This window comes from Pollachius pollachius (genome assembly GCF_949987615.1).
Source record: "Pollachius pollachius genome assembly, chromosome: 15".
Classification (NCBI taxonomy): Eukaryota; Metazoa; Chordata; class Actinopteri; order Gadiformes; family Gadidae; genus Pollachius; species Pollachius pollachius.
The window spans coordinates 3,058,513-3,084,903 of record NC_136948.1 but is presented as its reverse complement, the minus strand read 5'-3'; the positions used below and the strand labels follow the sequence as shown (position 1 = coordinate 3,084,903).

The 26,391-nt window shown below is 52.3% G+C and overlaps 2 protein-coding genes across 2 annotated transcripts; one reads left to right on the top strand and one right to left on the bottom strand.

Annotated features, from left to right (window-relative positions):
- Positions 1 to 6,938: 6,938 nt before the first annotated feature.
- On the bottom strand, positions 6,939 to 21,992 carry trmt61a (tRNA methyltransferase 61A). Its single transcript, XM_079751936.1, has 4 exons — positions 21,880 to 21,992; positions 19,970 to 20,310; positions 14,606 to 14,872; positions 6,939 to 7,863 (listed from the first exon to the last, which is right to left on the bottom strand). The coding sequence occupies exons 2-4, from the start codon at positions 20,298 to 20,300 to the stop codon at positions 7,565 to 7,567; spliced, it is 897 nt and encodes a 298-aa protein (XP_079608062.1). The 5' UTR covers positions 20,301 to 20,310; positions 21,880 to 21,992; the 3' UTR covers positions 6,939 to 7,564.
- Positions 21,993 to 22,806: 814 nt separating this feature from the next.
- On the top strand, positions 22,807 to 26,352 carry ckba (creatine kinase, brain a). The gene is made up of 8 exons (XM_079752522.1): positions 22,807 to 22,934; positions 23,401 to 23,602; positions 24,306 to 24,460; positions 24,656 to 24,788; positions 25,137 to 25,308; positions 25,390 to 25,513; positions 25,628 to 25,817; positions 26,041 to 26,352. Exons 2-8 carry the CDS (start codon positions 23,410 to 23,412, stop codon positions 26,217 to 26,219), a joined length of 1,146 nt encoding a protein of 381 aa, XP_079608648.1. The 5' UTR covers positions 22,807 to 22,934; positions 23,401 to 23,409; the 3' UTR covers positions 26,220 to 26,352.
- Positions 26,353 to 26,391: the final 39 nt, after the last annotated feature.

Here is a 26,391-nt window from a genome sequence, read left to right as displayed (position 1 = left end):
CAATCGTCTCTTTAAATAAACTGTAGTCGCCAAATGACTTAATGGCCATCAACTATATACTATAAACCGTAATGCTGTGGGGCTACATTCTAACCAACCTCACATCACAACAGGATCCTACGAAGAGAATGGGAGCCAATCTCAACAGGACCTCGCGCTCAAGCAGGCTGTAATAGCCCCCCAGCCACGCCCCCTTAAATATCTCACTCCTGGCTGCCCTTCAGAGAACCCCTGCGGTGTGCTCACCCCCACCCCCCTCTGCCAGACGATAAACGAGCAGGGGTCACGACTCAGGAAGGTGTACGTGCAGAGCTCAGAGCTCCGGGCGGTGCGGCTCGCTGAGCCCTCGACAGAGAAGAGGAAGTGTGCCGGTCTGATCTGAGTCGTCTGACTTTCGGCCGCACACTCGACGAGCCCTCTGATAGGGGGAGACCGCGCCGTTCCATCTTCAGAACGCAGGCAACACTGATGATGTCACTTCCTGTCTGCTGCAGAGCAGAGTGAGGCAAAGCAGAAGTGACACTTTGGCAGGCATACAGGACTACTCTATCTATAGCTAAAATGAAAGCTATATACACTATAACTGCGCGGGACCAGTATATAACTGGTCTAATCCTCGCCTCCCCGTATACTGCAATGGAAAGCTACAACTTTGAACAAAAACGACACAATCCCACTTTTACTGCTATCTACCAGCACAGACACAAGAACAGGATGCCTGGTTAGCATGCACTGGGCTGACATTGCAGGGCTGCTGATACTGGTGACACTGGTGTTGGTGGTACTGGTGATACTGGTGTTGGTGGTACTGGTGATACTGGTGTTGGTGGTACTGGTGATACTGTTGTTGGTGGTACTGGTGGTACTTGTAGTACTGGTGATACTGGTGTTGGTGGTACTGGTGGTACTTGTGGTACTGGTGCTACTGGTGTTGGTGATACTGGTGATACTGGTGTTGGTGGTACTGGTGACACTGGTGTTGGTGGTACTGGTGACACTGGTGTTGGTGGTACTGGTGACACTGGTGTTGGTGGTACTGGTGATACTGGTGTTGGTGGTACTGGTGATACTGGTGATACTGGGGTTGGTGGTACTGGTGTTAGCGGTACTGTTGATACTGGTGTTGGTGGTACTGGTGATACTGGTGTAGGTGGTACTGGTGTTAGTGATACTGGTGATACTGGTGTTGGTGGTACTGGTGATACTGGTGTAGGTGGTACTGGTGTTAGTGATACTGGTGATACTGGTGTTAGTGGTACTGGTGATACTGGTGTTCTTTGAGCTGAGTGACATTGAGCGCTCCAGATAAGGAGGCGTTCTGACGTCTGGGGACACACAATGAGCTGCTCTGACCCTGACGGGCCGCACACACACGCACACACACACACACACACACACACACACACTCTAGCATACACACACACAAACACATGCATACTTTGATAACAAACACAATAACACACACACACACTAGTATGCACACACACATACATTGATAACACACACACACAAACACACTAGCATACACACACACACACACAGATAACAAACACAATGATAACACACACACACACAAACTAGCATACACACTCACTAACATTGATAACACACACACACACAAAATCTCATACACACAGCCTTTAACTACGTAACCTTTCTACAATCTACAGACTGCGAGATACATTCTGACACACAAGTGTGATAACTAGATAAAAGCGTCACAATGATGACCCATCTCTACTTCTGCTTCTGGACAAACTCTGGAGCGACGCTTTCCCACCACTGGAGCCCCACCTCACAGACGCAACGTTTGGGGAGACGCCTCACACCACGCCTTACATTTAGGGGTTGTTGCTGACGCTTTTATCCAGAGCGACTCATTCATTCCCACATCCAGACTTTCACACACCGACGGCGGAGTCGATTACGCAAGGCGACAGCCAGCCCGTCAGGAGGAAGCGTCTTGCTCAAGGACCCCTCGACACTCAAACAGCTAGGAGGAGCCGGGGATAGAACCAGCGTCCTTCCGGTTACCGGCCAACCCGCTCAAACTCCTGAGCCACATGCCGCCCGAATCGTTCCTAATCAACCATTTTCTAATGACCTCTACATCTGGTTCATGCTGCTGTTATACACCCGCCCCTCACAACCTCCACCGACAGAGGCGCGGCCGGCCTGGCGGCCGGCGTCCAGGCGCCGTGTTCTGCGACCTCTCGGAGGTCGTCCGGTCACGTTATCGACGGATTAGGACTGAAGGAACCTTCTAGAACAAGCCCGGCCTCCTCATTGGTCCAGAGCCTGACCCGACAAACACAGTTTACTGTTTACTGTTAAAGGGGCGTGGCCACTGCAGCCTGGGATAACCCCCCCCGGCCACGCCCCCTTTCATGTCTCACCCCAGGCTGCCCTTGAGGGAACCCCTGTGGAACCCCACTGAAGGATCCTTCTAGAACCAACCGGCCTCCTCATTGGTCCAGAGCCGGACCCGACCACACAGCCAGACTGTTGACTGTTAATGGGCGTGGCTGGGGGTCGCTACTACAGCAGGGAGGCCCCGCCCAGTCGGTTATGTCAGGGGTTTAGCGATCAAAACAGCCTTTCCCTCTCCTCCCTCCCTCCCTCTCTCTGCCTCCCCCTCCCTCCCTCTCCCTCTCTACCCCCCGCTCTCTCTACCTCCCCCTCCCTCCCACTCTCTCTCTACCTCCCCCTCCCTCCCACTCTCTCTCTACCTCCCGCTCTCTCTCCCTTTCCCTCCCCCTCTCCCTCCGCCCCTCCCTCCCTCCCCCTCTCCTCCCTCCCCCTCCCTCCCCCTCTCTCTCTACCTCCCCCTCCCTCCCACTCTCTCTCTACCTCCCCCTCCCTCCCACTCTCTCTCCCTTCCCCTCCCCCTCTCCCTCTGCCCCTCCCTCCCTCCCCCTCTCTCTCCATTCACCTCTTCAATGTGCTGTGTCCACAATATGATGCGATATGACTCAATATTTGTACGAATATTTCACAATAAAAGCGTAGAAGTGCAGAGAGTGGAGATAACAGGGTGGGGTGTGTGGTACAGTCTGTTGGCCTTGGGTGGTTGACCAATCAGGACCAAGCCTTCAGGATGAATCTGAACTCTTTGACCCCTGAGACATAGTTTACTGCATACGTAGTATGCAGTAAACTAGATACTATATGTATATATATAAATATATTTTATACCGCACATGCGACCATATAAAGGCCTTTGATGTTCTGAGCCGGGGTTTCTGACTCTGAGGTGAAGGTAATCCCGTTGACAACGTGATCACGTGCACAGGGTAATCCCGTCCACAGCGTGATCACGTGCCCTGTGTTATGTGCGCGTCGGTCGGTGTGTGTGTGTCAGGTCGTGGCCCGTCCAGGTGTGGTGGGAAAGGTTTCTCCGACAGATCGGGGCTCAGAGAGCAGAAGACAAGCTGATTAGCAGCAGGATTAGCCCCAGCTCAGGCTATTCCTGGCCCCCAGGGAGCCAGCTTAGACCCTCTGGAGCTGGGCTGAGGGAGGGGCAGGCCAGCCTGTAGCTCCTAGCGCCCCCGGGTCTTTAGCCCTGAACTTGGAGGCCTCCACGGGCTGGTCCTCATGACTGTTTACTATCTAGTCATTCAGTAGACGCTGCGGGTAGGGGTTAGACAGTACAGACAGGTCATTAAGGAGCAGGTAGGGGTTAGACAGTACAGACAGGTCATTAAGGAGCAGGTAGGGGTTAGACAGTACAGACAGGTCATTAAGGAGCAGGTAGGGGTTAGACAGTACAGACAGGTCATTAAGGAGCAGGTAGGGGTTAGACAGTACAGAGACAGGTCATTAAGGAGCAGGTAGGGGTTAGACAGTACAGAGACAGGTCATTAAGGAGCAGGTAGGGGTTAGACAGTACAGAGACAGGTCATTAAGGAGCAGGTAGGGGTTAGACAGTACGGAGACGGGTCATTAAGGAGCAGGTAGGGGTTAGACAATACAGAGACGGGTCATTAAGGAGCAGGTAGGGGTTAGACAGTACAGAGACAAGTCATTAAGGAGCAGGTAGGGGTTAGACAGTACAGAGACAGGTCATTAAGGAGCAGGTAGGGGTTAGACAGTACAGAGACAGGTCATTAAGGAGCAGGTAGGGGTTAGACAGTACAGAGACAGGTCATTAAGGAGCAGGTAGGGGTTAGACAGTACAGAGACAGGTCATTAAGGAGCAGGTAGGGGTTAGACAGTACAGAGACAGGTCATTAAGGAGCAGGTAGGGGTTAGACAGTACAGAGACAGGTCATTAAGGAGCAGGTAGGGGTTAGACAGTACAGAGACCGCTCATTAAGGAGCAGGTAGGGGTTAGACAGTACAGAGACAGGTCCTTAAGGAGCAGGTAGGGGTTAGACAGTACAGAGACAGGTCATTAAGGAGAAGGTAGGGGTTAGACAGTACAGAGACAGGTCATTAAGGAGCAGGTAGGGGTTAGACAGTACAGAGACAGGTCATTAAGGAGCAGGTAGGGGTTAGACAGTACAGAGACAGGTCATTAAGGAGCAGGTAGGGGCTAGACCAGGGGGGCCCAAATTCTTCCCAGTGGAGGGCCAAAATGTAATCGTGGGGAGGCTCGTGGGCCAAAATTCAAATATGTGGGAGGCGGCTGAACAGGATAGGAGCTCAACAGCGCCACCCTACCATCAATATATCACAATGTTATTCTAGGGTCAGGAATGGAAGTGCACCAATAAATAATATTCAATGAGAGCGAGCGCAGATTCCGAGCGCTGATGGCGGAAAACAATAATATATACAGTGGGTAAGGCGCGGGCCAAATAAAATCGGACCCCAAATTGTGCAGCCCTGGGTTAGACAGTAAAGAGACAGGTCATTAAGGAGCAGGTAGGGGATAGAAAGTTAAGAGAGGGAGGGAGGCTGTCATACCTCTGCTGCTCTGACCGAGAAAATCCCTGACCTATCTCTGGTCCCCGAACAGCCCATAATAATCCGGGGATAATCAGGCTTGAAATACGCCCAAGACACCATAAATACTGCAAACCAATGAGTGAAGAACCAAACACAACCGTCACACAACAGACATGCATGACCCAGACTCACAACGCTCCATACACAGCAACAACAGACTCACAACGTACCATACACAGCAACAACAGACTCACAACGTGCCACACAAAGCAACAACAGACTCACAACGTACCACACAAAGCAACAAACCCACAACGTACCACACACAGCAACAACAGACTCACAACGCACCACACACAGCAACAACAGACTCACAACGTACCATACACAGCAACAACAGACTCACAACGCACCATACACAGCAACAAGACTCACAATGTACCACACAAAAAAACAACAGACTCACAACGCACCACACACCAACAAGACTCACAACGCACCACACACCAACAACAGGCTCACAACGTACCACACACAGCAACAACAGACTCACAACGTACCACACAAAGCAACAGACTCGCAACGCTCCACACACAGCCATTACAAACGCACAAACACTAAGAACGTACCACACAACACTCAAAACGTACCGCACGACAGACAGAACTTGCAACACAACACACTCAGGATGTACCACAAACACAGACGTGCATGACCCAGAACATGACTTTATGTATAAAGGCTCATGGTAGAAACCTGAACAAGCTTTCTCCGTAAAGCGTGTACATTTCAATATACATATTGTATTGTTACAATATGTTTACACATCTATTAGACGGGTATATGGTGATGTAGGATTAAAAGACAGTAACAGGATGTGCTTGATAGAACTTCCTGTGTGACACAGGAACGATCATCCTCAAGAACGCACCACTTCCCCTTTCACAATGCCCACCTCCTTCCATCCTTTATCCCCGTTATGAAATGTAGCGACTGTGCAGACGTTGGGGAAGGGTAGGAGACAGGGGGAGGGCGGAGAGGACAGAAAAGGAGAGGAGAGGACCTGAGGGAAGGGGGAGGGAGGATCTCCGTCTGTGAGCTGCGATGCTTTATGCCTTGTTTGGTTGGAGGTGTCAGTGGAGACGAGCCTAACCTGGTCTCAGCGAGCCTGGGCCGGTCTCAGCGAGCCAGGGCCGGTCTCAGCGAGCCAGGGCTGGTCTCAGCGAGCCTGGGCCGGTCTCAGCAAACCAGGGCCGGTCTCAGCGAGCCTGGGCCGGTCTCAGCGAGCCTGGGCCGGTCTCAGCGAGCCTGGGCCGGTCTCAGCAAACCAGGGCTGGTCTCAGCGAGCCTGGGCCGTTCTCAGCGAGCCAGGGCCGGTCTCAGCGAGCCAGGGCCGGTCTCAGCGAGCCAGGGCCGGTCTCAGCGAGCCAGGGCCGGTCTCAGCGAGCCAGGGCCGGTCTCAGCGAGCCAGGGCCGGTCTCAGCTAGCCTGGGCCGGTCTCAGCGAGCCTGGGCCGTTCTCAGCGAGCCTGGGCCGGTCTCAGCGGACCCGGGCCGGTCTCAGCGAGCCTGGGCCGGTCTCAGCGAGCCAGGGCCGGTCTCAGCGAGCCTGGGCCGGTCTCAGCGGACCCGGGCCGGTCTCAGCGTTTGCCGTTGTTTGGTTCACAACGGTTAACCGGAACCTTCTGCTCCTCCAAATGTAATCCAGCAGTGTTTCCTTGCCAACTGCTATTCCTATACAATATCGAAAGCAACATGTTTTTTCCTTTGTAGATTAATGCCGTTGTCAAGTTAAGTTTATATTTCAAACCTGTTATATTTAGCTACTCATTTGATTACATAATATTCTGCAGATAGAGGAAGTTTGGAGCTGTTTGGAAAGATGCAAGGTCTAGCCAATGAGAGGCTCCGGAACTGGGTTGCAGATGGACATCAGCCAATCTGATTCCAGAATTGCCTCCGTGCTTCAACACGTACCTTGACACATTGTTTGACATCAGGACAAGACAACAGAACACTTTTTACACACTTTAATACATTTCCCCCATGTACACATCACTTCAACCTCTTATAAAATTAGTCTTGTCTTAAGAAATGATTATAAAAAGCAAGTAATCAGCCAGAAGATTCTTCAACTTATTATAATAAAACAACTGACTTGATTCAAGCAACACAGCAGAGTGAGGGGAATCTATGCCTCAAGTGTAAAACAAAGTAAATCCAAAGGGCTTTTACACTTGGCTGACGTTACTCTTCAAAATAAAAGCGTCTGGGAAGCTTCCTCAGACGGGCCATTTAGAGAGAAAAGAAACTCAGCAGCACACTTTGGTGAAGTTTAGTTACTGCTTCGTTTGTGGTGAGTTGAGTTAAGGGTTCGTTGTGGTAAGGTTTAGGTAAAGGTTATTAACATGAGCCCTTATTCACCTAGTGGCCACGTTCAGAGCAAAGACGGAGCCAAGATGGCCGCTGGATGGTTAAGGCCCATGAACAGAAGAATCGATTCGAGCAATCCCGACCAATCAATGACCTTCATTGAAATTCGATCTTTGTGGTTTCTGGAAAACCATTAAGCTCTTGAGGCAATGCACCATGGGAAACGTTTGATGTATACTGAGCTGAGGAAACCAGCGAGGCATCGGCTCCTCCCGGTTCAAAGTGCCTCCCCCGACGCTCCGTCAGGCGCGGGGCTTGGTGGCGAAGGTGAGGTAGCCCGTGTGGCCCGCCATGCTTCGCGGGGGGGTGGTGGTCTTGATGGAGAGGGAGGCGTGGGGGGCCAGCGCCGGGCCGGGGGCCTGGGCGGGGGCGGGGCCGCCGTCCGGGCCGAAGTCCGGCAGCGGCAGGCCCGCGGTGCGCACGTCGTGCACGCGCAGCAGGACCTCCAGCGTGCTGAGGTCGTGGAACCCCCGCGCGGCCAGAGCCTCGCACGTCCGCTGCACCTGCTCGATGCAGGGGGAGAACGAGCACAGGCGGCCCCCTGGGGAGAGAGGGGAGAGAGGGGGGGGAAGGGGGAGAGGGTGAGAGGGAGGGGGGAGAGGAGAGAGGGGGGAGAGGGAGGGAGAGAGGGAGGGGGGGAAGGGGGAGAGGGTGAGAGGGAGGGGGGAGAGGAGAGAGGGGGGAGAGGGAGGAGGGAGGGAGAGAGGGAGGGGGGAAAGTGGGCGGGGGAGAAAGAGGCCGAGAGGAGAAAGAGGGAGAGGAAAGGGAGCAAAAGATGGATGAAGAAAAAGAGAAAGAACACAAATGGCAGAGGGGGGAGAGAGATGGAGGGGGTGAGGAAGAGGGACAGAGGGGAGGAGAGAGGGACAGAGACAGAGAGAGGGGAGAGGCAAAGAGAGAGCACAAAGGATAGAGAAAGAAAAAGAGAAAGAAAACAGATGACAGAGGGGGAAGAGCGAGACGGAGGGGGTGACAGGAGGGGGAGAGAACAGGGAAGAGGGAAGGGTGAGAAATGTGACACGTGAGAAAACAAAAGCGAGACTCGAAGCGCTGGGACGCCGTGACAGCCTGACAGAACGTCACGGCCCCCTGCGAACCACGAGGACGTCACAACACCGTTCCAACCAATCACAGACAGCCATAGCGACAGCCCTCACACACAAGTACAAAGTGTAAGTACACAACTGTTACACACACAGCACAAAACAGGAACACTAGTCTTTAAACAACAGCCACCCAGGCTTTTGCTTAAAGAGATTAGGAGCTGCGTTGGTGACCAGGCAACAAGCTGGTGACTCTGTCCGGTAGGTAAACATCTGGACGCAGCTGACAGCCGGTCTGGTGAGGCGGAGTCAGGAAGTGAAGAGGAAGTGAAGAGTATTAGCTGATAACGCTAAACAACGCTATGAAGGCTTCTTCCTTCTCGTACCAGCCGACTTTACCCTTCTGTGGCCTGCTTTACCACGGCAACCAGCGTGCCTACATGTAATCACCGGGAAGTGAAGCCACCATAACATGTATGTGGTTATACAAGGGGGGAGGTCAAAACATTTGGAACGGGTCAACGTGTAGAAAACAGTTGATATGAGGCTAACAGCTGCTAGCTTCGTAATGTGATAATCTAATGACGCAAGGCACTATACCAAGAGGCTGTGCTAACAAAACTGGTAGCATGCCAACGTAATGATGCTAGCTGTCGTAGCGGGAGGCTGGGCGAACAATACAACTGTTAGCATGAAAACATCATGATGCTAGCTGTCGTAGCGGGAGCCTGTGCTAACTATACAACCGTTAGCATGCTAAAGTCATGATGCTAGCTGTCGTAGCGAGAGGCTGTGCTAACAGTACAACTGGTAGCATGCTAGCGTCATGACGCTAGGTGTGCTTACAACACTAGCTAGTGGATGGTAGTAACAGGGTCAGCTAACAGCGATGCTCCAGGATTGTGTTGGACCAGAATCAGGTGGGGGCCGGCTCGCTAATAGGTGTAGCTTACCCACTTGGCATGGTCACTTTAGATCCACTTAACCCGTAACCCACACACACACACAAACACACACACACACACACACACACAAGCTGGACATGGCTATCTGAGGCCGGCACTAAGATAAACAGAGATTGTTCTTTTTTTTGGGATGTTGTTTACTTTGTAGAGAAATGAGCCATAAATCCCTTTGAATAATTCATGCAAAGAGCAGTTCACATTAAAGTGCTGATAGCAATGTATTGCAAGAGCGCATCAATGACCTCACTCTCACAGTATGTTTTGTAAGTAAAGTTTAGTTATAAAGCACCTTCCATGGCCAAAAGACTGCTTTACATTATTATACGACTGTAAAACAAACTAAAAAATATCACAGAAACAAGCAGTTCTACCCAAAGCCTGACTGAAGAAGCGTCAACAAAGAGAGAAGAGCCGGTGAACCGTTCTCTACTTTAACCTCAGAGCAGAGGAGAGCTGCTGAACTGCTCTCTACCATTTCTCCCTCCTCCCGGAGGGTTCCCCACTGGGAGGTCTTCCAGACGGTGGTCCGGCCTCCCCGGGGACCCTCTGAACCCTGCTGGCCTAATATGGAGAGCGACCGCGGGGACCGCTTCCTCAGACACCGCCCCACCCGCACGTTCGTGACACATTAACCAGGTCACTTGGACATAGGTCTGGGTCGCATGGTCCGGTCCTATTTATCATAACCCGAGCATGTGATATGGGAATTTTATGGAAACATATTTCAATAAAAACATGTTCAGCTTCCCCCTCAACACAGGGGGGCAGCCCTTTCGAATGATGACACGTCAGCTGTCGGCCACAGCCGGCCAATCAGAGGACTCTTGGGGACGGCCACGCGGCGGGGAGACTGTTGACGTGTTTCAAATAGCGGGCGATCCTTTGACAAACTTCTGCTCTCAGCCTTGTGCAAACACAACCGGCTGTTGCCTAGCGACCAAGACGACGGTCCAGGGGAGGGCAAGGTACTGACTAAAGAATCAAATCAATCCCCAATCGATCAATCCCCATGGCCAATCGATCAGCGATCGCACCGGCTCTGTAGGAGAGGGTGGGGGTGGACCGTGTGGCCCCGGGAGTTTGCTGCTCGCTCCAGAGTGTTCTCTCCAGACTGTAGAACACACAAAAGCGCCTTAATGGACTGTGTGTGTTCGAATGTGTGAGTGTGTGTTCGAATGTGTGTGTTCGTGTGTGTGTGTGTGCTTTCTCTGGTGGGAGTTCAGAGAGCTAATCATTTAACCGCGTTCCCGGCTTGGAGCCAGAAACTAAAGGAATTCTACTGCAGGAGAACATAACTCTGGACCAGCGGTCTGCGGCCACGACAGCCCGGTTGCCAAGGGGACACGCATCAACTGGTGGGAGCCGAACGGTTCGGGGTACGACCCTCGATGTGGACTATTCTCCTGGTAGGCATCCTAGCGCAAGATGACCCTTAACCCCTTCCCACTCATAAGTTGCTTTGTCTGTCCAATAACTCATACTACATAGTACTAACTCATACTACATAGTAACTCAATTCACTAACTCGTACTACATAGTACAAACTCATACTAACTCATTCTACATACTAGTAACTCTTCTACATGGTACTAACTCGTGCTCCGTAGCCCTGTGTAAACAGTTTGTCCTGACCATGGCGGGAGGAGGCAGAACTGAACCCTCTCCCATCAGGTGACTTAGTGGTCTGCTGATGTTCCGACGGAAAAGATTCTGTGTTTAGCTCCGGGAGCATCATAAACACAGAACAGAGAAGGCACACACACACACGCACGCGCACACACACCACCTCCTCCTCCTCCTGCTCCATGACCCTGTATGGACATCTAGGGCACATATAGCTGGTGTGTGTGTGTTTGTGTGGGTAAGTAGCAGCAGCACCATAAAAGGGAGAGAACAAATAAAGATATATATGTGAGAGAGCGTGAGGGGAAAGATACCGAGAGAGAGAGAGAGAGAGAGAGAGAGAGAGAGAGAGAGAGAGAGAGAGAGAGAGAGAGAGAGAGAGAGAGAGAGAGAGAGAGAGAGAGAGAGAGAGAGAGAGAGAGAGAGAGAGAGAGAGAGAGAGAGAGAGAGTGAGAGAGAGAGAGAGCGAGAGAAAAGGAGGGATGGAGACAGGAAGAGGTAGAGCGATGGAGGAGGAGAGGAGAGCGGTACTAGAGTGATGAGAGCAGGGACAGAGAGAACAGTGTGCAGTCCATTCCCCTACAGTTTACGGTTTCCTTTGTGTCCGTCTGACTGATGTCCCGAGATGCGAGGCGGGGCGGGCAGACTGACATCCCAGGGTGCACCGGGAGGGCGCCAGCCTCTCCATGTAAACAGAAAGCCCCCGGGTACAGAACCCAGGACCCAGCCGGGAACCACAGATGGTGTTGTGTCTCTGCGTGGCTACGGTGGGGAGCCTCTCTGCTCGACCGAGACTCGGATCGATGGAAGTGGACCGCCACCCCGCACACTAATGGAATTCATTCCCAGCACCTCAATTAAAAGTTCTCTGGCTATGCCTAGAGGCTGAAGGCTATACATATTTAAACAGCTGTAGAACCCCCACTGGACCGAACACTGAACACACACCGGCCCACCGCCTTGTTTTTAAAATCAGCTCCCTAATCTTACGAAGCATCATTCCAGCATTCTGCCCCTTTGGTCAGGCTTGACCAATGAGCTTGGAGCAGTGAACCCCATGACCCCTAGAAGGGTAGAGATCTAAATCTCCAGCCGTGTTCTCAGATGGATACACCAGGGCACAGCCCGGCTACCTTTAAGAGGGCCATGGGGTCGATGCCATGAGGGGGTCCCACGGGAACGACCCCTCTGCCCAGACCTGCCCCTTCCCCCCCGGTGGGAGGGCAGGTAACCATGGAAACACATCACGCGCTATTGTTTCTGCATCCTAGTGTGACACATTGACAGGCCAAGGTTGTTATGAGATAGCACAAGTCTATGTGTGTGTGTCCAGTCATTTTGTCCATCAAGCCTGGATGAGTCACAAACATTCTCTCACACACACACACACACACACACGCACACACACAAAACTAACTTTTTTCACCACCGTCCCGGAAACGTCCCGAAAAACATTTTGAACCGTCCCGAATCGTCCCGAATCTTCCCAAGAATCTTTTACATTTTGAGTTGTTACTTACTGATAATACAATAAAAACACAAAACATTATGTTGATAAAATAATATATTTATTTCCAGACTAGATTTGTTTAGCTTCAAGATGACAACCAACACCCTCAGTCACAGAACGTGACCTTCTGCCAGTTCTGCCATTTAGTGAGTGCATTTAGTGAGTTGTATTCGTCAAGAGGAGGTTCATGCATTGAGATTTGCATGAGGCTGTTCAGAGTGTCATTGGCTAGGCGAGACCTCCAGTCCGACATCACCCGTTTCATGCAGGAGAAACCACGCTCGCAGCAGGAGCTGGTCACGCCTTTTTCGCAGCACGGTCAGTGCGTTTACGCTGCCCGAGGTAAATTGCCAGCTTGAGCTAGCACCCCAATTTACCCTCCCAGACCCTGCACACATTGGCGGTTTATTTGCTCTCATTCTGATGTAAATGCGACGGTTCCACGGTTCCGGGGGAGTTGGAGTTCTAACTGGAGAGAAAGTGAAATCCGCACGCTGCTGATTATGTAAGAGAAGTTGATGCAGTCGCAATAAACGAAGACATTGAAAGATGGTGCGGTCTACGAGAGACGCAGAGGAACTGTCCTTGCGAGGCTTTAGCGGTGGTCAGCAAAATAAAGAATATGTTGGTGTTTTTGCACTTTTGCACGATAATAGTTAATCGCGTTTGTAGCATTCACTCAGACGTGAACTCATTCTTGCATGCGAGTGTCTTCATTCTATAAAAAATAAAAACATTCGGGAGTATTCAAATTATAGAGCTCTAGACTGGAGATGCGCGGTTGGCGGTCATACCCGCGGACACCGTGGATAATCCACGGGTTGGGGGTTAGGTTAACATATTGACAAGAAAAACGGCAAACTGACAAATTTGAGATATATTTTTCTATAATCTCCCTGCGTCTGAAATGCGCGAACATCTCCGCCATTTTCCATAAGCATTCCACTGTGCGATCATCCCTGCTGCGTATGCCCTCACACACATTGTTGAAATATGCTGGATTCTTTATTCTTTCTATGCGTCTTTTAGTTAATGATCGGGCTATAATAAGACCACGTTGGCTATGTAATAGCCAACGTGGCTATGTAATTGCTGACAACAGGGTGGTTGGACATTTTAGCGTGCCGACAGGCTTTTGTCGGAACGCGGAACACGCAACTCAAAATCGGGACGTCTGGTCACCAGATGATCGGGTGGGTGCAATGCGGGTATCAATTGTTGAAAAAAACATTGCTTCGGGTGGGTGGATATTGATATTAGGCAGCGGGTACGGATGACATTACAGCTCATCCGCATATCTCTAATCTAGACTCCGTGCGCAGCCCCGACATCTCCAGTGAACCAAGAAAGCCCGCGCCGTGACGAACGTGGGATTTGACCCCCTCGGTTTTACACAGGAAACTTGAGATAAGATGGTGAAATCGCCGGGCGTGCCAAGCTGCGACCGAACCGGTTTGGCAGTGTACAAAGGCCATCACCAAACCATTGTTGCAAGCAGTCTCTGTGTCTCACTGAAAAACACAAACGCGGGCGCGCCAGCCAATTGAACGAAGCTCAGTCCTTTTTCCATTTACATTTCACAAAAGTCTTTTCCACCGACCGCGAACCTGTTTGGGTTCACAGAAGGTGTTGAAAACTTACACAGAAAAATCAAGTCAGTGCCCACAAAATTCTCTTCATCCCAAGGTCGACCCGAGAGAGATTACCGATCCTCCCGATGACAATTAATTAGGTTCCCGGGACAACGGGACGTCGTTAATTTTTAGTCACACACACACACACACACAGTGCATCAACTCTCCCATTGCGTTCCATACACATGAGTGTTCTGTTGGGAGTGTTCTGCTGGCCTACCAGGGTGTTTTCTCCATGAACCTTTATCTCCAGCACCATGACTACCGAGGTTACATTGTGTCTGTGCTCAGATTCCTGAGCACCCGGGATGCTCTTGTCCTGCTCTCTAGGCTGGCCCAACCGTGTGAACACGTGAAACCCGATTGGCTCCGAGTGGCTAAGTCACAGCTCCGGAAACGCCTTTACTGCACTGCCCAACGTCATGGACATGCAAACCGGTACTAAACTCACGGGTTCTGCGGACGGCTCGTCGTAACCAACGTGAAAGCGCTGCAGTCATGGTCCTACCGTGTCTCTTCATGGCGCTGTGGGCGTGGCCCACGGCCTCCCAGGGGTTGGGGATGTCCAGGAAGACGGCGTCGGCCACGCCCTCCACGCCGAAGCCGTCCAGGCACACGTCCTGGTTGCGCACGGAGACCAGGTGGGCCACGCGGTGCTCCCGGAACTCCTGCTCCACCTCCAGCGCCCGCTGCTTGTGGAACTCCACCGTGTGGAGGTGGCCGGTCGGCGCGATGGTGCGCAGGATGGCGTGGGACAGAGACCCACTTCCTGTTCCTGTCGTGGGGGGGGGGGGGGGGGGGGGGACAATACAGAGGCTTGATGAGGAAACCCTTCTTCAACGAGGAAGACCGCCTTGGAAGGTCTGGTGGAGTGCGAGACTCAAACTCGCTCGAGGATGCAGGGGGAGGGCTGCGGACATTGGGTTTCGAACCAAGAACTTTACACTTGTGAGTGAGACAGCCCTAACCTCTACACTACCATGCCACCCATGTAATGATAGAACTATCAGCAATCATTTCATGAAGTTTTTGATGAAGGATTAAGGAAGATTAGGTCAGGCTAGGATCTGGGGGGGGGGGGGGCAATGCATCATGGGAAAAGAGACATCTGGGTAAGCCGTAAGTAAGGTTGGTCCCACCATGGTGGTGAGGAAGAGCCTCAGAAAGGACCTGAGAGCGAGCGAACGCTAGCCGAAAGCTTACTCCAGTATGACTGATGAGCTGGCCTAGAGCCCAAGTTAATGCTTAAGCCACAACAAGAGAGTGAGTGAGTGTGTGTGAGTGAGATTGAGCCTCGTTCTTCCAGTAAACAGGTGACCGAAATCAGTTTCCATGGCGATTAACCTTTTATCATACCCTGTGAGAGTTGGTTCAACAAAGAACCGTTGCTCTCATTGCCCAAGCATCCCTCAGTTGATGACCCAATACAATTACAATCCCCCACCAATATACAATAAAATCCTGACAGTCTGCCAGGGTCCCTTTAATGGAAGTCACTCCACTCGACCGTTGAGGAGGTCAGGGCCAGGTGGACTGAACCACATCACGGGGACACGACGCCGCTATCAGACTGCCACTATCTGGACCGTGTTTATCACAGCGTCTAAAGCCGTGTGGAGCAGTGTGGGCAAAGCTGAGGTTATGTCATCGTCCCGTTGTCGTGACGCCCGTGCTCCATGTGACTCCGCAGTAGAGACAAAACTCTGTAACCAACCTTGAGTACTTTCAGAAACATATATGACAGAGATAGGTCCTTAAGGAGCAGGTAGGGGGTAGATGATACAGAGACAGGTAATTAAGGAGCAGGTACGGGTAAGATAAAACAGAGACAGGTCATTAAGGAGCAGGCAGGGGTTAGACAGTACAGAGACAGGTCATTAAGGAGCAGGTAGGGGTTAGACAGTACAGAGACAAGTCATTAAGGAGCAGGCAGGGGATCATCAGTACAGAGGCAGAAGTAGCCAGGATCAAATAAGACCTTGAAACGATCATGTTAGGCTCTCAGGTGACGGAAAGTCAAGGGGGTCTAACAGGTTGAGAGATGGTCACATTCTGAATACAGGGTTTGTGTGGTAATGGTCAGGGTGGAATCTGGGAAGACGCATCGTGGCCAAATAAAAGTTGAACCAAGTTGCTTGTTTGCGTGCACACGCACGCATGCACGTGGTGCACGCGTGCACGACACAGAAGTTGCTAGTTATGCAAAGCTCCCAGTTTCTCCGGTTCAGCCCAAGCCTCATCAGTGTGCTCGTTTGTACTGTAAAAACTTCCAGAGCTTAATCTGGTGTTTATTACCATCTCCAACCGCCCTGCTCAACAGCAGTCTCCCAGCCCCGTCAGCCAATAACACGCAGCCATGTAGCGACAGCCCTGTCATGTGACCCTGGAGTGTGTGGCTGTGATCTAGTACATCTCGTCTCTATGCCCCCGCCACCCCCGCTCTTGCTAAAGTTGCGTCATCCCCGCCCTTGTTCTCGCGGCAACAATGGACCCCAATGTTCACAACACATGACCACCGACAGGGAGACGGAGAGAATGGCAGAACGGGTCCGCTTGTGGACAAAGGGAGCCCCCTCGGCCATTCTGAAGGGATAATTGATATCCTGGTTATGAATTTCCTGAGAATCTGGGACACTCACATTAGCGCCGGTTACCGTGGAGACGGCAGCGGGGTGTAACTGGGTCTGGGCGGCAACGCGGTGTTTAATCTCGGTCAGCATGTTGATGGGACAGATTAGAGAACCAGAGAGTTTAACCCCTGAAAGGTGACGTTAGCAGGGTGGGGGGGGTGGGGGGGGGGGGGGAGTTGTAAAGCGGGCACACTAAGGCTCTACGTTTATGATTATGAACCCAACCAACCGCAGCCGTCATATCGGTATCCAAAGGTTCCTTTGTTTCCTCTTCCAGACGTCTGTCTTTTCCTTGCTCTCCAGGCCCCGTCTCCTCACCTCCCCCCCCGCCCATGCACAGCCCCGAGCAGAGTCAGGGGCCGCTTCCTCAGGGTGGATGCAGGACTTGGTACGCAGTGGCAGGATTAACAGGTGTACCAATAAAACCAAATCCTCCTCCAATAGTTTGTCATGAACGCGCCGAAGCAGCTATGTGGAGCCAAATGGTTCCAGACATCATCGCCACATAGAAAGATAACCGCGATCTATGCAAAAGCATCGCAGGTGGCGAAACAACCTGCTCCTTGTTCCCCGGACCGAAGCCAGAACATGAAGGGCTGCTGGTGTTTAGAACCGGACTCACAACCTTGAGGCCCTGCAGCAGAACGCTGCCTTTCATGTCCCACATACCCAGAGTCACTGGTACAGCCTGGGGGCCCGCAGCAATAGTGGATCAGACTATTTTTAGCCATCAATGCTGCTTCTATCATAAACCCCTAGTTTAGATTCTACATGAAGACATGCGGTTCTCATGTAAACAGACTATTTTTAAAGCAGCCTGCCTCATTGCATTGTGGGACATCTCCCAAGGACAAAGGAGGTAGTTCCTTCTGACTTTGCGCCAACATCCTAATGTCCTCTGAGGAGGGTCCCATCTAGGAGCTACACATCTCCAATACACACCTCACTAACGTTACAAGAAGTACGGTGTCGGAACCCGAACCAAAGGGTTCCGGGTCCAATGGCCAATGTACGTAGCCTAACTCTTGAGAGAAGGATGACCCCTGCCCCTTCATGACATGTATCTGGATTCCCGAGAAGTCTCTTTGGATAAAAATGGCTCCTAAATTACTCAATAGAAGATAAATCAATAGACTATGAGCCTTATGAAACACACCTTCACTTTGTGAGCTCCTGGTCTCCAAGGTGACTCCCTAGTCCACACAGGGCGTGTCAACAGAGTCAACATCCCTATCGGCCACAATCGCAGTGCAGCTCCACGGCCCCCCTGTCAAAGTCACCCTCCCCCCTCACTGAAGGACATGACATTCTTGAGTGTGTGTGTGCTGAACGCTACGAGGCGGGAGAACCTTCTGATGGCCTCAACCAGGCTACAAAGACAAACAAATCAGGGCACTTCAATTCTCCATGGCGGACGCTGGCGCCCAGTCCCCAGTCTCCACACTCCTAAAGGAGGCCATTGTTCTTTGTGCACCGTGCTGTGTGTGGTGGCCCCGTGCAGCACATGAGACTGCAGCATGAGGCTGATGAGGCGATGGGAGCCCTGGCGTCGGACCATCAGGACTCGGACCGTAGCGCACCAATCACGTACACCCCTTCTCCACCAACGCTGTTCCAGTGCCGGTTCGGGGGTTCGGAGCCAGTGCCAATCCCGAACCAGTTCTTTGCTTCCCCACGTAAATAATCCTGGCTCCGGGCCGGAGTAACAGGTTCCAATTCAGCACCAGCTCCACGCTGGTCCAGAAACAAGAACCAGTGACGTCTAGCACTGGGTTAGCGTAATTTTAATGCGTTCATTTAAAAAGTTTTACACCCTGACGCATACATTTTAATAATATTTACTTTTTATTTTTAATATCAAGAAACAAGACCCAGTGACGTCTAGCACTTGGTTAGCGTAATTCAACTCACAAGAGCCATGATTCATTTTACCTTCCTGACACGTTGCTAGGACAACGGGGTCGTATGCTCTGACGCATCGAAGTGGCTCTACTCTAGCCCTGAAGTCTGTGGAGAATAAAGCTGGTTTTTGGGAAGTTGGCGTGTTGTTCGGAAGGGGGTAGGAGAGGGCCTCAGGAGAACAGCTGGCTGGGAGTTAGGAGGCCAAACAGACGACACAACGATACACGCAAACGTACAGACACCCACACACACACACACACATTTGGGTCTGCATTAATGCCAGAGGCATGAAGCATAATGCAGACGACAGTCTCCCATTAGAGAGAGAAGGGGGTGTGTGGCTGACTAGGCACATTTCCTAGCAGACTAATAAAATGGACGGTGCTCGATCAATACAGTGACAGGCTGGCAGGGCGACACCACTGCAGTTAACCATGATCTAGTACTGCTGCAACTCACACACACACACACACACACACACACACACACACACACACACACACACACACACACACACACACTTAAGACTGAAAGTATAAATAAATATAATTGTAATAAATTATAACTTTACATGGAAAACAATTGATTTAATCGTGAAATCATTCAGTTTCACAGACATACAACTACCCTCCTGATACGTATGCCGGGTCACAGAAGATATTTGACTTGCGAATGAAATACTTTGGAAAGGAAAGGTGTCACTTAAAGGTCTTATGTAGATGCTCTGCCTATCGAGTTTGGTGCAATGCGCACATGTTCCTCCTGGGACGCCAGGACTACAGGCAGACAGCATGGGCTGGCCTGTCCCATGCGGGATGAACAACACAGAAAGACCTAACATTTTCACACCTAAAATGTGGCCACAGGCCTGAAGATACTTGGTAGCGAGTGGTCCTATGAAATAAAGGTGTGATTCTGTGAATAAGGTGTGGTTCTCTAAATAAAAAGGTGTGGTTCTGAGAATAAGGTGTGGTTCTCTGAATAAGGTGTGGTTCTGTGAATAAGGTGTGGTTCTGTGAATAAGGTGTGGTTCTCTGAATAAGGCGTGGTTCTATTAATAAGGTGTGGTTCACTGAATAAGGTGTGGTTCACTGAATAAGGTGTGGTTCTGTGAATAAGGTGTGGTTCTGTGAATAAGGTGTGGTTCTGTGAATAAGGAGCGGTTCTCTGAATAAAGTGTGGTTCTGTGAATAAGGTGTGGTTCTGTGAATAAAGATGTGGTTCTGTGAATAAAGATGTGGTTCTGTGAATAAAGATGTGGTTCTGTGAATAAGGTGTGGTTCCCTTAATAAAAGGTGTGGTTCTCTAAACAAAAAGGTGTGGTTCTGCGGGGTTCTCACCTGACTCGCAGACCACGGCGCCGGGCTTGAGCTCCAGCATCATGGTGATGGTGGCGATGTCGGTGGTGTAGAGGATCTGGGTGCGGTGGGGCAGGTTCACCGTCCACAGCTCCGGCGTGGGGTGCAGCACCAGCACCCAGCCGCCCTTGCTGCACGTGACCTTTGACCCGTAGCGCTTGCCGATCAGGTCGGAGGAGTGGCGTATGGCACCGTAGCGCGTCTGGGTCTGGCCGTTCTTCTGCACCTTGACCGCCATCATGGACTCGTGTCCCAGGTAGACGATGGCCACGTCCCCCTCCTGGACCGTCTCGGAGTACTCCACGAAGCTCATGACGTCTCCTCTGGAGACCAGAACCACAAGACCACGAGACCACCGTCAGCAGACGACCCTTCGGACTAGCGCTGAACGATTAACGGATTCGAACGGACGTCGTCATTTTGCTTTTCAAAGATGTTATAATCAATCAATTCATGCATCAATTCATCTGAACACATCGGCCTGGCCTAAAGGAAGGAAGAGTTTATATGTTGACTGCGTCCAATGTTGTGTTGGTCATACTATAGCGTGATTTATTGCTTGTTTAGTGAATAATACCAAACAAAAGGATCTTTGAAAAGAAAAATCACATACTAAACCACAATATTGGTTGAAATAATCGCAATTAGATTATTTCTCCAAAATGTTCAGAGTTTCAGACACACTTCACCTCACATGCCGTATCCCCTCCTTGAGCTGTTCTCTAGTATCAGCGATGGTGTTAGACCATCAGCCCAAAGGTACTTGGTTTGATGCCCCATGTCCAGTCTACCTGTAGGCATCCTTTAGAGAGATGCCCTAACCCCTACCTGCTCCATAATGACCCGTCTCTGTACTGTCTAACCCCTGCCTGCTCCTTAATGACCTGTCTCTGTACTGTCTAACCCCTACCTGCTCCTTAAGGACCTGTCTCTGTACTGTCTAACCCCTACCTGCTCCTTAAGGACCTGTCTCTGTACTGTCTAACCCCTGCCTGCTCCTTAATGACCGGTCTCTGTATTCACTGTCTAACCCCTACCTGCTGCTTAATGACCTGTCTACACTGATGGCCGTGTGTGTAACATATTAAACCACCCTTTAATTAATCGTGTGAGGGGAATGCAGGTGTTAACAGCGGCACATTCAAGAAAGAAAGAAACAAACAAACAGACGCATCTGGTTGCCCCTGGCAACCACTGGACGAGATCCCCCCCGCGCTTTGGAGACTGTTACCCCAACATCGCGTGAAACGAGGACAGCCGTTACTTCAGTTTATATTCAAACTGGTCGTTCGGTTGGGGTTCAAACTGGTCGTTCGGTTGGGGTTCAAACTGGTCGTTCGGTTGGTGTTTAAACTGGTTCAGTTGATGTTTAAACTGGTAGCTCAGTTGAAGCATTCCCACCAGAGGAGCAGTAAACGGTTTGTCAGTCGACTCCTACCAAACCAGACCCACCGCCTTTCACATGGCAGAAGACATGGACAAACTGTAAGTTTCTGCAAGTTAAGTTAATAAGTTAAGCTTTAGAGATTTTTTAAATGTGAAACGTCGTGTCAGTTATCCGCCAGTGAACTTTAGTGGGCGCCGGCTAACGCCAGAGAAGCCGTTGTTAGCATCGTGCTAACGATGCCACCGTCCCCCAGGTCTGAACCCCGGCGACTACGAGTCGTCTTAACCCGACGACATGAGGCAAGGTCGGGCATGCAAAGGCTCTACGGGGCTGGGTTCACATGAGTCGTTATAAACGTTAAATAACAGCCAAAACCGCGACCGGAAAGACGTTGGTTCCGCCGGTACCCCCGCTAGCCTAGCCGTTGGTCCGCCGCGAGTACAACCCCAGCAGACCGAAAGACAGAGAGACCGACCAGGGGTTGAAGGGTCAGGATGTTGCCTACCTCCTGGGGGCTCGGTTCACCTGGCCAACAGAGGAGAGGTGTCGTTCCACGAAGGTGTCGGGGTGCTTTTGTTGAGCGCCGCCGAGTCTCCGGGTCCACACGTGGGTTTGTTTTCAGGGCAGCCGCGGAGGAGGAGCAGGAAGCGGCGGCGCGGCTTCGCAGATCTCCGCCTCCCCTCGCCGCTCCGCTCCGTGCGCGTCGCCGAGCGCATGGTGTGTAGATCTGCGGTGATCCTCGCCGAGGTCTGTCGCGCTACGATGACGTAGATGGGTGTACGATAAAGTTGTGGTTTGGGAGAAATGACATGTGGGAATGGTCTCTTTGGCTGTCATGATGCTTCTCAAGTGTTTTAGGCAGATCCTCGTTTCCTCTATGAGCAACTATCACTTCATCGGGATTGGTCTTCCAATTAGATGATGTGCTGTTACGTGTTTCAACGGGGTTTCATTGGTTGGAAAGCTAATTATTAACATGTAATTAGTTGAATACTGAATGCATGATAGATGATTATTACTATGAATGTCCCCCTGATAGCCCTTCTCTGATCGCAGTGCACAGCGATGATATATGTCGGAAATTCATAGCGATAATCGTCTATCAGTCTTCTTGCAAAGTGTGTTTCCATGACGCCGTGCACCTCGTTGGATTATGAAGTGTATCCCCTGATCTCTACACTACCGCTCGCTCGGTCGGGTGTGCTCCACTAAATGAGAAGGACGCATAGCTACTGAAATGCACACTGCTATTAAAAACAATCGCATTGCCATCAGAAGCGCACTCGGCATTTACACTTTACGGACAATCCCATTGACCATCCAGAGGGTTTGAGTTATGCGCCGCAGTCCAGATGAACGGAAAGGAGGAACTCGGATAGCGTCTAGTAGAGGAACTGAAGCCTGAGCGCGGACCAATGAGGAGCCAGCAGCTCCGCTATAAGAAGGCCCTGGCCCGGTCGGCCCCGCGGAGATCACTCAGTCTGTCTGCAGGAGAAGGTCTGCGTCTCGGCCGGAACAATAGGGATCTTCGTTTCTTCCCCCAGTAGTAGTAGTACACAGGTAGGACCGCTCTCTCTGCTCCCTCCAACGCGTCTTTGATTCAACTCATTCTGTTCATCATCATCACATGCGCCGTTTCATCCTAGGCGGACAGATGTGGGCCAATAGTCTATGCATTGTCTTAACCCATTCGTGCCGGCTGCTGCGCGGCGCAACATTGTATCTACTAGATACAATGTTGCGCTGCGCGGCGCAACATTGTATCTAGTAGATACAATGTTGCGCCGCGCAGCAGCCGGCACAAATGGGTTAATACGTTGATTATATAGTTGTAATTTAAAGGGATGATTTAACGACGTAGACGTGTAATGCGTAACCTGTGCACCGGTCCGCGGGGCCGGCGCAGGAGGGCGTTCAGCGGGGCTCCGCAGCTCATCTCGAGGGGAGATGGGCTGGCGGCGGAAGTCTCCGCGTCCTCTCACGTCTCGCTCACTCGTGTGGTTTCTCCCCCGCGCCGCGCGTGCAGGGATCAGCCATGCCTTTCGGAAACACTCACAACGAGATGAAGCTGAAATACGCCTCCGACAAGGAGTACCCCGACCTCTCCCAGCACAACAACCACATGGCCAAGATCCTCACCCCGGCCCTCTACGAGCTGCTGAGGAAGAGGCAGACCCCCAGTGGATTTACCCTGGATGACGTCATCCAGACCGGGATTGATAACCCAGGTAAAAAAAAAATAAAGAAGCCGCGTTTGCGCCGAGCCGCCGCCTGCTGCGCGTCGTTCGGTGTCGTCGCTACACCAGGATCTAGACTAGCGGAGGGGGTATTACCGGGGGGCTTCTAAGCGGGATGGAGCCGCCATTTGCTACGCGACCTTGCCCGTGTGTAAACATTTCACCAAAAGATGGATGAATGAAAACTGAATTTCCTACTTGGCTTTGACGTCATGATGTGGTGACCGGTAGTGGTCTATATTCAAATATAGCGCCGCCATGAATCATGGTGCTGCTGAGACGGTGCCTGTAGTAAGCCTGTAGTGAGGGTGCTGTAGTAAGCCTGTAGTGAGGGTGCTGTAGTAAACGTGCCTGTATTGAGGGAGCGTGTAGTGAGCCTGCTGTGTGTCTAGCTCTAAGGCCATGGCCCAGATAAACGTCAGGCGGCTGTCAGCGGAGGATGAGTACCCTGACCTGACCGGCCACAACCACCACATGGCGTCGGCCATGACCCTTGACATCTACAAGCAGCTGAGGCAGAGGGCCACACCCAACGGCTTCACCATAGATGATGTCATTCAGACAGGGGTGGACAATCCCGGTACTGTAACCTAGACAACAAGACCTTAACCAGGGACCAGAACTAGGGAGGCCAGGGCTGTGTGTGGACGCCATGTGTTTTTAACGTGTGTGTGTGTTTGCCGGGGGCGTCCAGGCCACCCCTTCATCATGACGGTGGGCTGCGTGGCCGGAGACGAGGAGACCTACGAGGTGTTCAAAGAGCTGCTGGACCCCGTGATCCAGGACCGCCACGGCGGGTACAAGCCCACAGACAAGCACAAGACCGACCTGGACCCCGCCCACCTCAAGGTAGCTCCGCCCCCTCGCAACACCCACCACCGCTAGTGCTTTGTTTGGAGCGTAGCGGTGTGCATGCAGGCGATGTATAGTGGATATTTTTGGGCCTCTTCAGATGGGACTTAAGTCTGTTTTTGGATGTAAAAAAAAAAACACGGATAGTCTTGGCTGCCATGAGCCGTACCTGACGCTGTCCCCTCTCCCCAGGGGGGAGACGACCTGGACCCCAACTACGTCCTGAGCTCCAGGGTGCGCACCGGGAGGAGCGTCCGCGGCTTCTGCCTGCCGCCCCACTGCAGCCGCGGGGAGCGCCGCGCCGTGGAGACCCTCTCCATCGAAGGTAGGGCCCGCCTGCAGCGGACGCACGAGTGCTGTTGGTTCGATGGCCGGAACTCATAGAAATACTGGGCAGAGAGCCCCCTCTAGAGGCGGCAGCCGGCAGAACACCTGCTCCACATTTCTGCCCTCCTCTGGAGACGTGGAACAGTTCCCTCCATAGCTGTCCTTCAGAAGGTTCTCCTCACCTCTGGTCCCAGAAGGGTGAGGGTCTTGACCTCTTCACCTCTGGCCCCAGAAGGGTGAGGGTCTTGACCTCTTCACCTTTGGTCCCAGACGGTGGTAGGTCATGTGTTCTCTTCACCTCTGGTCCCAGACGGTGGTAGGTCATGTGTTCTCCTGTGTTCCCCAGCTCTGGACACGCTGTCTGGGGACCTGAAGGGGAAGTACTACGCCCTGAAGAACATGTCCGACGCAGAGCAGCAGCAGCTCATCGACGACCACTTCCTGTTTGACAAGCCCGTCTCCCCCCTGCTGCTGGCGTCCGGTATGGCCCGCGACTGGCCCGACGGCCGCGGCATCTGGTGAGTAGAGGTTCTGCGGAGACCCGGGGCCGGTCCTGGGTTCCCCCCCGGCCGTGTTAACGGGGCCCCCGTGTGTCGCAGGCACAACGTGAACAAGACGTTCCTGGTGTGGGTCAACGAGGAGGACCACCTCCGGGTCATCTCCATGCAGCAGGGAGGCAACATGAAGGAGGTGTTCAACCGCTTCTGCACCGGCCTCACCAAGGTGAGTCCTCCTGGACCACCCGTTGAGACCCCCTAGTGCAGTGGATCCCCGCGGAGACCGCCTAGTGCAGTGGATCACATGAACCCAGACTCACCGCTGTCTGTGTCCCCGCAGATCGAGAAACTGTTCAAGGAGAGGAAACACGAGTTCATGTGGAACGAGCACCTGGGCTACGTGCTCACCTGCCCCTCCAACCTGGGCACCGGGCTGCGCGCCGGCGTCCACGTCAAGCTGCCCAACCTCAGCAAGAACGCCAAGTTTGAGGAGGTCCTCAAGAAGCTGCGGCTCCAGAAGCGTGGAACAGGTGCCCCCTAACCCTAACCCCACCTGGGCTCTGCAGGACGGGCCCAGTGTGAAGTCTTTGGTCCAATCCCACTACACCCCTTGGCCCAAACCCCTGGCCCGACCCCCTCGGGGGGGTCGGGCCAGGGGTTTGGGCCAAGGGGTGTAGTGGGACCCAGCCTTAGCCTTCCCAGAAGGCCTTGCGGTGTCGGGCGGCCGTGTGACCGGTGTCTCTCGTCTCTCAGGCGGCGTGGACACGGCGGCCGTGGGCGGGACCTTCGACATCTCCAACGCGGACCGCCTGGGCTTCTCCGAGGTGGAGCTGGTGCAGATGGTGGTGGACGGAGTCAAGCTGCTGGTGGAGATGGAGAAGAAGCTGGAGAAGGGCCAGCCCATCGACGCCATGATCCCCGCCCAGAAGTAACCTCCTCCCGCTGGTTCCTCCCCCCCGGCCCGATGTGTTGACACCCCCGTTCTGGAATGTTCCCCCTATTTAAAATCTTCAATGGTTTGTTGAAGCTGGCGCTGAACATGAAATAAAGTTGTTCTGACCCAAACCGTGTCTTAATTAAATGCGTGGAGGTTTAACGAGCCTG

Bases quoted from the DNA above. Each gene is read 5' to 3' on its own strand.
- ckba (XM_079752522.1), top strand. From the start codon at position 23,410: ATGCCTTTCGGAAACACTCACAACGAGATGAAGCTGAAATACGCCTCC. The intron at 24,789-25,136 runs GTAGGGCCCGCC...TGTGTTCCCCAG, and splicing joins GGAGACCCTCTCCATCGAAG to CTCTGGACACGCTGTCTGGG. The intron at 25,818-26,040 runs GTGCCCCCTAAC...CTCGTCTCTCAG, and splicing joins GCTCCAGAAGCGTGGAACAG to GCGGCGTGGACACGGCGGCC.
- trmt61a (XM_079751936.1), bottom strand. From the start codon at position 20,300: ATGAGCTTCGTGGAGTACTCCGAGACGGTCCAGGAGGGGGACGTGGCC. The intron at 14,873-19,969 runs GTGAGAACCCCG...CCCCCACGACAG, and splicing joins CGCCGTGGTCTGCGAGTCAG to GAACAGGAAGTGGGTCTCTG. The intron at 7,864-14,605 runs GTAGGACCATGA...CTCTCTCCCCAG, and splicing joins CAGCGCCATGAAGAGACACG to GGGGCCGCCTGTGCTCGTTC.